Here is a 14,571-nt window from a genome sequence, read left to right on the forward strand (position 1 = left end):
GTGACGTACACACACAAACACACGACGCGTTACGCGCAAAACTCTGCATTTGAACAGTCAGTAGCAAATAATTGAACTAATAACAAAACATACTTACAGTCACTGATTCAGAAGCACCAGATTGTCATAGCAAAGTTGGAATTGACCCTTTTTTTTTTTTAGAAATAGCCTTGTACTCTTCTAGGTTCACGAAACTGTCGTCCATAAAAAGCGTTGCACAAATTCGAACATTTGGGTTGTGCTGTTGTGCACAACCCAAATCTTAACCAATGATTCCTAATTGCATCTACTTTCGGAAGGCCAAATAAAGTGCTTTTGCTTTCGCATAGAAACGCACAGCGTCTCCCTATCATGGCTGCATCAACACTACTGCGGTTACTGAAACCACGCCTTCTTTCTTTGCGTGAACATTTGGGCGGCTTTACGCAAATATTTCCACATCATGACGTAGACATGTGGGGGCGTGTTTGAATGAGCCGTTTTAGAAGTGCGTGGATGAGGCTTAACTTTTATAAAGAATATCTCTTTGGGTTTGAGACTTTAGGCTTTGCAACTTTAGGGATCTCATCTTTGCACAAACAGCTTGTAACACTCCAAAAAGAAAGGAAAACTTGAAATCGCATCATATGACCCCTTTAAATAATTGAAAAGGCATCACTTTGAATGTATCATACTCAAAACCTCAGTATGAATGAAACAGACACGCTGGCACTTGTAAGCCAGATCTGATAATGAGATTCAGGTTCAGCAGCTACAGTATCATGGTGCCACATGAATATTTTTGTTTAACCAGAATGAAACAGGTCAGAGCAAACAGGAAGTGTGTTACTATGGTGTATTTTAGGTCAGAAGTGTTTAAAAACACCAAAATGCATTTTTAATTTGCATTAACTTTGTTATAGCATATCTTTTTTATTTTGTTTGGGAGCGGGAACTGGGGGTAGACAATTCAAAATCCCACCCTGTAAATCACACTTATCTGGGTCACTGATAGGTTGCGTTTGCCTCAGCATTGTTGGGTTTTCTATAGAGAACGGAACATCAGAGTTGTAGCATATTCATAGGAGTCATGGGAGAAGGACATCTGATATGTGCTTTTGACCTTTCATTTTAAGTGTCTCTAAAGTTACTGTATTTTACACTGAAATTGCTATAGGAGATTGTTTACAGTGTAACTCCCAGTGATACGCTGAAAGTGGCATTATACAAGAATCACACGTGATGCTGTCTCCATTGTGGAGAAATGTAATATAATTATATTATTAAAAGTAGTATGCTTACAACAATTAAAGCAAATGTGAAACTTAAACATATATATATATATATATATATATATATATATATATATATACACTCACCTAAAGGATTATTAGGAACACCATACTAATACTGTGTTTGACCCCCTTTCGCCTTCAGATCTGCCTTAATTCTACGTGGCATTGATTCAACAAGGTGCTGAAAGCATTATTTAGAAATGTTGGCCCATATTGATAGGATAGCGTCTTGCAGTTGATGGAGATTTGTGGGATGCACATCCAGGGCACGAAGCTCCCGTTCCACCACATCCCAAAGATGCTCTATTGGGTTGAGATCTGGTGACTGTGGGGGCCATTTTAGTACAGTGAACTCATTGTCATGTTCAAGAAACCAATTTGAAATGATTCGAGCTTTGTGACATGGTGCATTATCCTGCTGGAAGTAGCCATCAGAGGATGGGTACATGGTGGTCATAAAGGGATGGACATGGTCAGAAACAATGCTCAGGTAGGCCGTGGCATTTAAACGATGCCCAATTGGCACTAAGGGGCCTAAAGTGTGCCAAGAAAACATCCCCCACACCATTACACCACCACCACCAGCCTGCACAGTGGTAACAAGGCATGATGGATCCATGTTCTCATTCTGTTTACGCCAAATTCTGACTCTACCATCTGAATGTCTCAACAGAAATCGAGACTCATCAGACCAGGCAACATTTTTCCAGTCTTCAACCGTCCAATTTTGGTGAGCTCGTGCAAATTGTAGCCTCTTTTTCCTATTTGTAGTGGAGATGAGTGGTACCCGGTGGGGTCTTCTGCTGTTGTAGCCCATCCACCTCAAGGTTGTGCGTGTTTTGGCTTCACAAATGCTTTGCTGCATACCTCGGTTGTAACGAGTGGTTATTTCAGTCAAAGTTGCTCTTCTATCAGCTTGAATCAGTCGGCCCATTCTCCTCTGACCTCTAGCATCAACAAGGCATTTTCGCCCACAGGACTGCCGCATACTGGATGTTTTTCCCTTTTCACACCATTCTTTGTAAACCCTAGAAATGGTTGTGCGTGAAAATCCCAGTAACTGAGCAGATTGTGAAATACTCAGACCGGCCCGTCTGGCACCAACAACCATGCCACGCTCAAAATTGCTTAAATCACCTTTCTTTCCCATTCTGACATTCAGTTTGGAGTTCAGGAGATTGTCTTGATCAGGACCACACCCCTAAATGCATTGAAGCAATTGCCATGTGATTGGTTGATTAGATAATTGCATTAATGAGAAATTGAACAGGAGTTCCTAATAATCCTTTAGGTGAGTGTATATAGCCATTTCTCTTTCATATTTTTAAAAGTTAATATTTTTGTACAATTAGTTATGTGTACACACACTTCCAACACACATTTATGTTCAAACAACTTGAAAAGTGAATTTTGCATCCGATGACCCCTTTTAGTCATTTTGTAAGGATTTTTTTCCCAAGCAAATTCTCTGAGAACCTGACACATTGCACTTCTGGATACCCCACGTAAGTTGCAGTTCTGAAAAATGGTGGCACTGGAGACTAAAGGGTTAATAATAATAATTATGAATGCACTATTGTTCAGAAGTTTGGGGTTGATCAGAGTTTGTAATGCTTGAAAGCCAAGGCTTCTTTTATTTGAGTAAAACAGTAGTATTGTGAAATAATTAATTTAAACTAAACTGTTTTTTTATTTTTTATTTTATGTAATTTATTCCTGTGATGGTGAAGCTGGACTTTCAGCAGCCATTACATCTTTTACATATAAATGTGAAAACAGTATCTTTTTTCAATAAATTCAAATAAAATGTATAATCTAGTGTTTATCAATGTAAAAAAACAAAACATTAATAGTTACTGTATATTACTAGTTATTAATATTTACTGTAATAGCAAACTGTTATGTTCAGTGGTTTATGAGTTGGAGGGAAAAATGAAAAAAAGTTGTAAAAATTCAAATGTTGCCTCCAGTCTGCCCTAGTCTCATCCTTACACAGACATTACGTTACAGTCTGGTTCTACATTACATATTGACAGGTGTTTGCGGTCAACAGATCTGAATATTTCTTCTACACCAACAAGAGAGTGTAAGCTACTTTGCATTAACAAAAGCAATAACCAGAGGCTTACTACTCACACACAACATATTGACAGAAACTTGAGCGGTTTTGTTTGTGATTGATAGTGAATGATGCCGCTGGAGTTTCAAGTGAGACATTCAGCCGAGAGGAAAAACGTGATAGTCTCATGAAGTTGAGGGAATTTGTAAAAGAAAAGCCCTGGTTTCATTAAAACTCACATTCTCCTTAATAAAATGATGGTATGTGATGACCGGGGAGGAAATCCTTAGGTGTTTTATGATACATTATACTAGAGATGGGCATTCTGGTATTGTGCTAATCTGGTAATTATATAATTGCATCACACTTACATGCTAAAAGTATTGTGTTATTTTGGCCACATTAAGAGGATCTATTCTGCCCCCTATTGGTCATGATCAAATATTACAAAAGACGAGCTTTCAGGTCAGCTTTTTTATTTGACAATAATGCAAAACCTCAAACATTGTTAAAAAGACATGTAAAAGCAGATGCATGTAGTGATTTATACTCCACTGTAATGTCCTGAAGAGAGTGAATTACAGCACAGCTAACTGCCTGCTCTGCTGCTGAGAGGATGTAGGCCCAGTAACTTCCTCTGGAGCTGAGCTTTTGCCAAGTCAGCAGAGAGAGTGTCTGCCATCCTGTCTGTGGTCTGCTTCATTAGAAAAGCTGCCTGCAAGGCCTTGTCCAATGTCTTATGTATTGATTCCTCCTGAAAAGCATACAACACAAATGAATACATATATATGCTGTGTGTGAATATATAATACACTACTGTTCAAAAGTCTGGGGTCAGTAAGATTTTGCGATGTTAGCAAAGTCACATCATTGTAAAGCATTGTAAACTTTACAAAAACATTGTAAAGTTCTTTACTACATTTTCCCCTTACATCCAAAATAATACTAAAGTATGTTTTGTTCTGTTGTGTGGATGTTAGCTGTATGACAGTCTAAACTGACTCTGCTGGTGCGGTGTCGTCTTCCACTGGTCCTCGGCGAGGTCCGTTGAAAGAAGACATTACTGGGAAGCAGTGCTGAATCAGATTGAGTTGAATGCCTCCTCGTGGACACTGGCTCTGACGCTTGATCTCGCACTTTAAATCTGGGAAAACAGCCAGTGCAAAGTCAAATGCTGTTGCCAAAATTCAGTTAATGGTTAGTGACTAATTTTAGGTGTACAGCTTGACAGATCGAATTGCATTTGTGCATTGGCGATATGATGTGTTTGACGTAATGATTCATTGTTCGGTGCATATTTAATAGTTTGTTTGCCATGTAACTGATTAATTGCTTACCCTGCAGGTAGACTGCAGGAGGAGCCATAGTTGACCTGCAGCAGTGGCTTATGAGAAGGATGAGCAGGAATAGGAGGGGCAAGTTTTGTGCTGTTTAAGAAGATATTCCCCAAGTTTCCCACTGAAACAACAAAAAACACCATTTCTGTACTTTCCATTCCACTCTACATGATATGCAGGGGTTTTAGTAAGTTTGAAAGTGGTTCCTCACTTGCAGGTCTGTAGCTGGCACTTTTGTTGGTTGGCTCAGTGTCAGTGCTGTGGATCGTTGGCCCAATGCTGGCTCTCCGATGGCTAGCAGACTGGCTAAACTGAGATGTGTCCAAAGGAAAGCTCTCCACTGAGGCTGTGACCATTGAGAGAAGAACATTGAGTGCCTTTATCTCACTACATCCTGAACTGCAGCAAAAAACTATTTTGCTAAAAGCACATTCTTACCTTTGGATGAGGTTCTGGAGTCATGTGACCTCTTGTCAGCACTGAATCGGGTGCGTATTAGTCCGTGAGATGGACTGAAGGCTCTCTGTAAATTCATGGTGTGATCTGAATCCTCACTGTCAGTGACTAACAATACACAAATACCCTTTACTTCAGTTTCACTGTAAATACCTCAACAAACACCAGTATTTAACTGCTTTAAACCATATTTATTACATATGTGAAACAAGTGTGAACCAAATTGTCATGCTGTCACCTTTGCTCTTGCTGAGCTCCATATCAGAAGAGATCCAGTCCTCAGTCGTCTGAAGGTTTGAGTCTGTCTTCACACGTCTGATGGTATAGTGAGAATGCATATTATGCTTGCAAACCTTTGAAAAACACTCTTATTAGCTTCTATGGTCCAATGAAGAACCTTTAACATCCTTGGAACCTTTTTGATGCAAAAAAGTCTCTTTAAACTGGAAAAATGCTGTACAGATATTAAAATGTTCATTGCACCAAGAAAATAATGGTTCTTTTAAGAGCTGTTATTTGGTGAACCATATAACATTATAATCATTATAACTATATTAGATTGGAAAAGGTTTGTCAGATTATTAAAATGTTCTTCACACTAAAAAATTCTGTTTTCTTTAGACACTTATAGGATGGGACCTGTTCCTCAAACCCAACTTGAAGTACCTGCTGGAGGCACCTCTGTTCTGACTACGGGTCTGTCCCTTGTGCTTCCTCTCCAATGGATACCTGCCATTGGGATAATCAATCTTCTTGCTCTCATGAGGCAAGTGACCAAGGCTTTCCTCTAGTGCCCTCTTGAGGCGCAAAACCTCATACTGCAGTGCGAGGATAACTTCACTACTATGAAGAGCACAATGGAAATTATGGTTAATCTAACAATTTGCAGGTAACAATAAATAACTTCCATTAACACTTACTTGTGGCATGAGCAGTGTGATGCTGAGTGCGCCTCATTTGCAGAATGGCTCTTTCCCAGTTGATCGTCCCCTATTCCTTCAGTTACCTGGTTATGCATGGCAGTGGCACCACCTACTGATGTGCCATCTTCTTTTGGAGCTCTAACAGGTGCATTCTGGGTAATGCTTCTTGCTTCCATGACTTGTGTAATTATCTGTTCATATTCCAGGTGGTTCACTGTGGGCTGCACAGGTCGTGGTGCCACTGATATAGTTGTTCGTACATTGGAGTGGGAGGCTTCACTGTCTGAACCACTAGTATTCACTATGCTGTTGACATCGTCAGAGAGTGCAGAACTGAAGGGAACATCAGATATAATGTCATATTTTTTGAAAGGTCAGTTCTGCTATAGAATATCTTTCATTGATAAGATACTATTTATAATCTGAATATAGTATCACATTTATTTTAGTATTATGATATTATTTTTTGGCATTCCCATTTGTGAAATCACATACAGTTGGTTTTTCCTAGACTAGTCATTTATTAGACACCAAAATTAAATATTTTTCCAGTAATAATTGACATATGTGCTTCCCTCTTTTAAAGCACTAGCTGCCAGTGTGTGGATTTACCTCACAGCACTAGAAGGTGTTTGGGACAGTCCTGTGCTTGGCCGGCTTAGGTTAAAACTGCCAAAACCACTGTCAGTTTCTGGACTGAAAAATCTCTGAAAGAAGAAAAACACTCTCTGTTATTCTGTCCTTTGAAGCAGTGACATACAGTAGCAACAAATACCTTAACAATAACAGCACCAAAAAATCCTACAATATCTTGATTTGGGGGACTGAAGTTTTTGTACTGTATCTAACATACAACATTTACTCTGTCTCACAAAATGTCATGCTGACCCCAGTAATTATACAGTCCATGAGGAGATGTGATCATTTTATCCCCCTAACAACTGACATTATTGATATTCTTGCATGTAACAGATTTGTCTCACAGATAAATATAATCTCTTTCTCTCCAGGTCATCTTGTTGCAGTGTGTGTGTTACCTGTGTTTTATCTGTGGTTGGCTGTGGAGAGTTCCAAGGAGACGGTCCTACAGAAGTGAAGGTGGCTTCACTATGTCTGATCTTCTCTTCATACCTGAGAGAGGAACGGCGATCACACCAGCCATCAAAAGGCAAGGTTCTTTTACATTTATAATAGTTAATATAAGATTTTTAAAACTCTGATAATGGTTGCAGCATTGTACCTGAGAAAGTGCATTGCTGATGCAACAATGGACTTAAAGGACACTACACATACAAAGTACTGTGGCAGTGCTATAGTATAATGATTATTTACACAGTACTCCACAGTACTTCAAAATACAGTAGTATTAACATGGTACCATGTTCAGAATTATTTGTTCTTTATTTGTTACTTTCCAATAATATAGTCATACCATGCTGCTTTGACAAATAGCTGAAATAAAATAAGTAAACTTTTTATATATTTTATTCCAGTCAGTGTAAACAAAGTATGTTTTTTATAATAACCCTAAATCATGCACCTTTGATTTACCATATTATTCTTGTAAAATTGTAAGTTTTAAAATTACAACACACTTTCCCAGTTTAAGAATGCACCAGATTGCAAAGCATGCGCAGCAAAGCATACAAATCTGTCAGTAAATACTGACCTATCATGTGTCAGCTGCTTTAATAAAGTTGAGGTGGATGCTTGTGTCAGGACGTCCTCATAGTGTTGGTCCTCTCCTGTTGTCAGTCTGTTCTCCTTTTCCTCATTGGCAGTGCCAGCCGTTTCAGTGGAGACGGTGGAATACCTCAGAGGATGATACAGAAAAAGAACAGAGGGAACTAAGTGTTTCCATAATGAAACTGATATTCCCCCGTCCCTCCTCTCGACCTGCAACCTGATCAGCCTTGAGTGAACTGTGCTAAATATCACGATACGCTCTCTCCTCTTACAACCCTCATCAGTGATCTTTCTGAGATGAAGGCACTGGATCACAACATTTCTAAGTAACGTAACAAAGATTTTTCACATGTTTTGGGTGAATTATGCTAATTCTATGCTAATAGGTATTAAAGTTAATAATTGCGGAGTATGAGCCTGCAACCTTTTGTTTACCACCCCAGATATGTTTCTTTAAAAAGTAGCGAGACGCTAAAAAATCAAAGTAAAATTGTGCGGTTCAGGAATGAGTGACTCTTTTATTGTTTAAACAATCAAAATGAGAATATAGGTAATTTAGTTCTACATTCAGATGCATTTGTTCCCCATAACAATATAGTGTAAAGAATAAAACATGGCTGTACTGTAGATAGAAGCTGTTTTCTGTTCTCCTGGGTAAAAGCCCATCAGCTTTGTGATCTTCATTGGTCTCTTCATCATCGTTGTCCTCAGTGTTGTGTGTAACAGAGGAGATGCTGAAGACTGACTCCTGCAACATGACACATGCTTTTCATTCAGCCCCAGCATCCACAAAACCTACCACAGGCCAGTCATTCAGTTCTCACGTTACATACCAAAACAAGCCATGCAAACGGATATGGGGCACACAACAATATCAGCTTCACTGCGTGTGTACACACGGACATGAATAATTTCAGGAGAAGTTGTTTAAAGGAACAGTTAATCTGTTACTCATTTGTTTCACCCTTAGGCCATCCAAGATATAGATGAGTTTGTTTCTTTTTCTGAACAGATTGCATCACTTGCTCACCAATGGATCCTCTGCAGTGAATGGATGCCGTCAGAATGAAAGTCCAAACAGCTGATAAAAACATCACAATAAACCACAAGTATTCCACACGACTCCAGTTAATCAATTAAAGTTTTGTGAAGTAAAAAGCTGCATGTTTGTATTAAAAAAATCCACCATTAAAACATTTTTAACTTGCGTCTAGCTAAAATATGATTCCTCTATGCATAATATTGCATTCCCCAGTAACAAAAATATGGATTATGGACTTTGGCCAGAAGCAATGATTTATAATAAAAATGCCTTGATGGATTTGTTTATCACAAACACATAGCTTTTCACTTCACTGGAGATGTGTGATTACTTGTGGATTATTGTAATTTTTTTATCAGCTGTTAAATTGCTAGATGCTAAATTTGTCCAAGTCGTCTACATCCTTGATGGTCTAAGGGTGCGCAAACTTGAAGCAAATGTAAAAAAATTTAAACAGAAATGACTTAAGCTAAAAAGTATGTGTACACTATATGAATGATTGAATAAATGAATGAGGGAAAGTAATCTAAAATGTAGATTAATGTGTGTTACCTCCTGCAGTGATGGATGGGGTGATGAGAGAGGGATATCTTCACAAGGTGGAGGAGAGGGAGTGGAAGATGAAGATGAAGGAGGATAGAAAACATGGCACACATTTCTGTCAATCTGCTCTTTAATGTCCTCCAGGTGCATGCCTATCCTGAAAATCTGGCCCTCGACCTCCCTTAAACATAAAGGTGAAGACACGACACTTGCAAGTTGACCCTGTGACAGTTTCATTCTCTTTTGACAGACTCAAAGGAATAAGTCAAATTACAGTTACACCGCCTGTCAAATGTTTAGACACACTTGAATGAGTTTATCTGTGAAGATTTTAAGACACCTTTTCATTTAAAGGCATATGCATACAGTTTATGACTGAAATTTAAAACTAAGTATATAAAACATTATATATTAAGTATAAATTGTGTCCATGTAGGAATTTGGTTCACAGAAAAAAACTTTAAATTAAAAGTATGTTAATGGCTTTTTGTGAAGTCAGTAGTGAAGATGGAATATACAATCACAATCTTATAATTGAAATAGTCTTGTTTCTTATAACTTTTGGACATCAGTAGTAAAATACAGCTTGGCCAGAAAAGATGTCTACCTGTCAGGGTCAAACTCTCCTGTGTTTCTGGTTAGTCCCCTGTAGTTCTGCATCTCCAGAGCTCGATGGTCCTCCCTCTTTGTGAGGTAATTCCTCTCCAGCTGATCCTGGGCCTCCATCATGCTCTTTAGCACCTGCAGAGCGATCGAAACAAACTAGATGAAAAGTTTACATTTGTTTCCCAGTTTGTAATGCATGGTTGAATTTTGATCTTGTGCGAACAGTGTATGATTATAAATATGGTTTCATGCAATTTATGATAAATCTATACAGTTACCATCTGTTGTTCCTCTACATTCATTGACATGGTGGTGACACATGTTTTGAATTCATCCACCTGCAAATGAGGGACAAAAACAGATGCACCCCAATGCCTCAGGACGTTAAGAGGTTCTGCTAAAGCTAAATGCATGAGAGAGAACTAAAATGCAGAGGGCAGAGGGCAAAATCTGTTAACTTGTGGTATTTTTTTCTGTACCTTCTGCATAAACGATCTGACAATGTCTCTGAGCTCAAAGGTCAGTCTCTCTCCGTCTGTCAGGTTCTGTGATTCAGGCTCCACAGGTTGAGAGTTCTGCAGGCTAAATTGCGTTTCACTTGGACCTGCTGAATAGACATCAGACATGAGGACACAAATTGCATCTGTTATGCATCTACATAAATGTAAGTGTAAATGATCTAAACATGCAGCGTCGCTTGTTCATTAATTCATATTTTATCTTATAGCACTTTCTATCATTTTGTAACTATAAACCATCTAATATCTGGTGTTTCTTGTTTCCCTCTCTTAGAAGGTCTGTTTAACTGCTGAAGAATCCAGCTCAAATTTCCCTGTGCTGTCAGGGTTACAGTGTAGTACAGTACTTCAGTTGGAGAAAGAAATACAATGGCTTCTTGCCTGTGACTGGTGCTTGTGGGTTAGTTGCTGTCAGTTTGGTGTTTTCATTGTTGCTAGTTGCATCATTCCAGTCAATGGTCACAGAAGGCTCACTGGAAGCATGAATCTGCTACTTAAAAAAGGCAACAATATAACTGACACAAACTGGGCTGCAAATCAGATTAGAATGAGGGTATGTTGAAATGCAGATCATATGTGTGTACTGAGAGCATATAAAGGCATAATATTTATAACGTTAATATTTAGTGTTATAGATATACATATGAACTTATAAACAAAGAAGAAATGTTTTAACATTAATGGAAGATCCTTAATAAACTTAAAAAAACAAAAATAAAAACACTTGAGTCTCACCTGACCGATTAGGTTTTCAGCTTCTGTGTATTTAGCGAGCAATCTGTCATATTCAACCTGTAAACAAATAAAATGGTAAGTTATTTAAATTTTAAAACTTTTTTAAATGCTTTTGTTCACACGATAAATGTCACCGGGGGTCCAAAACAATATTAGACCCCAATGACTTTTTATGAACAAACAGAACAAAAAATAAATAAACAAATAATCTCTTCTTTTGTGTTCCACAGAAAAAAGTTAGTTCTTAGGTCAAAGGTCAGATATCAGGTCAAAGCAGCTTGATGCTTATTAAATCTATTTGTCTATCTAAATTCTAAGCTTTTCAGATTTTTTTATTTAAAAAATATTTCTTAAATTCTTCAAACTTCCAGATAGGATTTCTTACGCAGCATCAAAGCTTATCTAAAACCTTTACTATCTAGTTTACATACAATATTACATAAAAATAAAGATTCACCTGTAACTGATGTGCTACTTCCTTGTCTGCGAACACATTCTCTGGTGGCATAATTGAGTCCTCTAAAACCCTGCTGATGATATCTGCTGTAGGTTTACAAGAGGAGGCTGATTTACCCAGAATGCCTGGGGATGACTGAGCTCGGGCCATAGCTGGTGACTGGCTGATGGGCTTAACGCTTCCATTACCTTTAGGCATTTTGACTTTAGGTGCCACTTTAGAGAAGTCTGGTAGTGGGTAATGCACCTTTCCCTGCCCGTATTTCAGCTCGCTATAGGACCTGGTCCTGCTGAAGGAGCACTTAGGTTTTTGTGCATCTGCTTTAGACAGATCTAAAGAGTTAGCACTGCAGTTCTGCTTAGGACACTCTTTATTATCATCATCATCCCCAGCAGATGCAGCATCACTGATGCAAGTCGTTCCAGGTTCCTTAGATGAGCCTGACTCATTTGAAACATTTAGTTCAGCCAGTCCATGGCTTTCAGCAATGCTTGGATCAGGCTCCTCTATCATAGCCTGAATCTTCTCCCTCTCTCCTACGAAGATCTGTGGAGCTTGAGAAGCTCTACTCCGCACGGTTTCATCAATGCTGTCCATCAAAGACATCTCGGGTAGGGTCTCAGCTTCAATGATCCTGCTTGAGTTAAGCAGCTCCTCCTTGGAGAAGTGTCTGAGCAGGAAGTCATTGATGTGGTCGGCAGGTTGAATAGGTGTGGCTACAGGCGGAGCCAGATCCTTAATTGCTTTAAGACCGGGAGTAAGATTAGATTGGCAAGCCTCTGTTTGTTCTGCATTACCAATTGACAAACTTAACTTATCAAGCATAGAGAAATTCTGACTGGGCATCTCAGTAACCATTTCACGTGGAGATGCTTTTAAACTCATCTCTGTTTTGTAGTTGCTGTGTGCACCATCATATGGGAGGTCTTCTTGTTCTTCATCACTGGTGTTGACAGCATCATTCTCATGTGTTCCAATGACTGGCTTCACTGCAGGGGTGGTTTTCTGTACTGATGCCTTGGGTATGTTTCTCTTCCTGTTTCTGGTGTTTGAATGCTTTCTGAATTCACTACTAACTGATTCAGTGCTCTCTGAAGAGCCCTCTTCAGTCTCACGTGACTCTGACAGCTCTGCAGTATCTGTACACAAAATAACAGTGGGTTGGTTTGGTAGGTTGGTTGGTTAAAGTGGGAGGACAATGGGTTGGTTAAAGTCTTTAATGTCTTAGAAAAATGTTATAATTTAAACCCTTAAACCAATTTGTGGTAAAAATTGTCTGGAGATCCAGCAGACAATAGGTCATTATGATATCATTAATGTCAATAAGATTTTAAATAAGTTCAATCAATGTCAGAGGGACTTTAATTCATTGTGTTCTGAATGATTACCATAGTCATATACATATATAAGGTCAGTAAGATTTTTAATTAGTAAGCCACTTTCAGAAGGATGATTCAAATGATCAACAGTGACAGTAAATATATTTATAATGTTACAAAATATGTTCTTTTGAACTTTCTTTTCATCAAAGTGTCCTGAAAAGCTTGATCACAATTCCCACAAAAATTATGCAGCACAACTGTTTTCAACATTGATAATAAAATGTTTCTTGAGCAGCAAATCAGCATATTAGAATGACTTCTTGAGGATCATGTGACACTGAAGACTGGAGTAATGATGCGGGAAAATTCAGCTTGGCCATCACAAGAATACATTTTATTTTAAAATATATTATAATATTTTAAATTCTCATAATAGTTCACAGTATTATTGTTTTTTCTACACATTTCTTAATAGTAGTGTATCTGTATTTCATAGCATTTACATTTCAAAGATAGGCAACTGAAAACTACTTTTTGGTACTTTTTTATCAGTGACGACTAATTGCACAGTACTTAAATAGTATAAACCATGATATTACCATTGTAGTTTAGCTTTATAATAAAACTAATTTCATACGGATGTAAGCATCTCTTACCAGTGAGCTGTGGGCTCTCAGGTACACCAGAGGCCTGTGAGAGATGAACAGTGAAGGCGCCCTGCAGGTCACTGAAATGCAGGCTGTCATCGTCGCTGATATCCACAAATATACTCTGCTCGATGTGTCTTTCCCACAGCACTGATGAAGGTCTGCTATGAGCGTCATCGTCACCGTCCATATCCTCTCCATCAAGCGCGCTCCCTGCGCTATTGCGCGTCTTCCGCGCCTCTCTATTCATTTCTTAGCAACAACAATACACAAAATGAATGGAAAACTGTTACAACTACAAGTGAATTTTTGGTTTTCCAACCACATATTATAAATCTGCTAATTATATTTAGGCCTGTAATAAATTATACTTAATAAATTAGAATTGAATTAAAATTTAAATTATTTCCGACGTATCCTGCAGGATAAATCAGTAAATAATTAAGTAAATAAAAACAAGAAACTGATAAATGAACACTGAAGTTGCTCTAATAATGTGACATTGCACTTACATGTGATGCTTGTTCCAAGAGTTTCTAAGGCACTAGAAGTTGTAATAGAAGAATGACATAACATCCTATTTGAAAGGTACAATGAAGTCTCTGTCTAGCTTCTCAAGCCTGTGGTGTAGGATCTTCTTGGGCAATTTAAATAATAAATGCCGTATCTGATGCTGATGCTTTGGGCAGGTGCTACACGCGCACGGGGGTGAAACAGATCTGCTCCAAAAAAAACTCTTTAATTCATCTGAATAGATAAAATAGCTAATGATTAATTGTTTTATATTTTAATGGTCTCTATTGATTTACTTGACAATTAAAGCAGCATAAAAATAGTGAAGTGTTTTAGGAGTTATGTAAAACAAAGAAGTGTTTTCCCTCACAGAGTAGAGAGATAAAACATTCAAATTTCATTGGTGATCCATAGGGGGTGTGGATACATTTGAATTCTGTGCTCTGATTGGTC

The 14,571-nt window shown here is 38.2% G+C and overlaps 1 protein-coding gene across 1 annotated transcript; it reads right to left on the reverse strand.

The window, feature by feature from the left end:
• Window positions 1-3,795: 3,795 nt before the first annotated feature.
• aknad1 (AKNA domain containing 1) lies at window positions 3,796-13,855 on the reverse strand (the record flags this gene model as incomplete). The annotated part of the gene is made up of 20 exons (XM_079434747.1): window positions 3,796-4,087; window positions 4,336-4,477; window positions 4,671-4,791; window positions 4,882-5,016; window positions 5,109-5,234; window positions 5,365-5,441; window positions 5,793-5,969; window positions 6,047-6,382; window positions 6,662-6,756; window positions 7,087-7,180; window positions 7,719-7,862; window positions 8,359-8,483; window positions 9,330-9,501; window positions 9,928-10,061; window positions 10,205-10,264; window positions 10,406-10,530; window positions 10,826-10,934; window positions 11,180-11,236; window positions 11,637-12,775; window positions 13,615-13,855. The coding sequence occupies 20 exons, from the start codon at window positions 13,853-13,855 to the stop codon at window positions 3,923-3,925; spliced, it is 3,774 nt and encodes a 1,257-aa protein (XP_079290873.1). The 3' UTR covers window positions 3,796-3,922.
• Between the last annotated feature and the right edge of the window lie 716 nt (window positions 13,856-14,571).

Source organism: Barbus barbus (assembly GCF_936440315.1).
Source record: "Barbus barbus genome assembly, chromosome: 15".
Classification (NCBI taxonomy): Eukaryota; Metazoa; Chordata; class Actinopteri; order Cypriniformes; family Cyprinidae; genus Barbus; species Barbus barbus.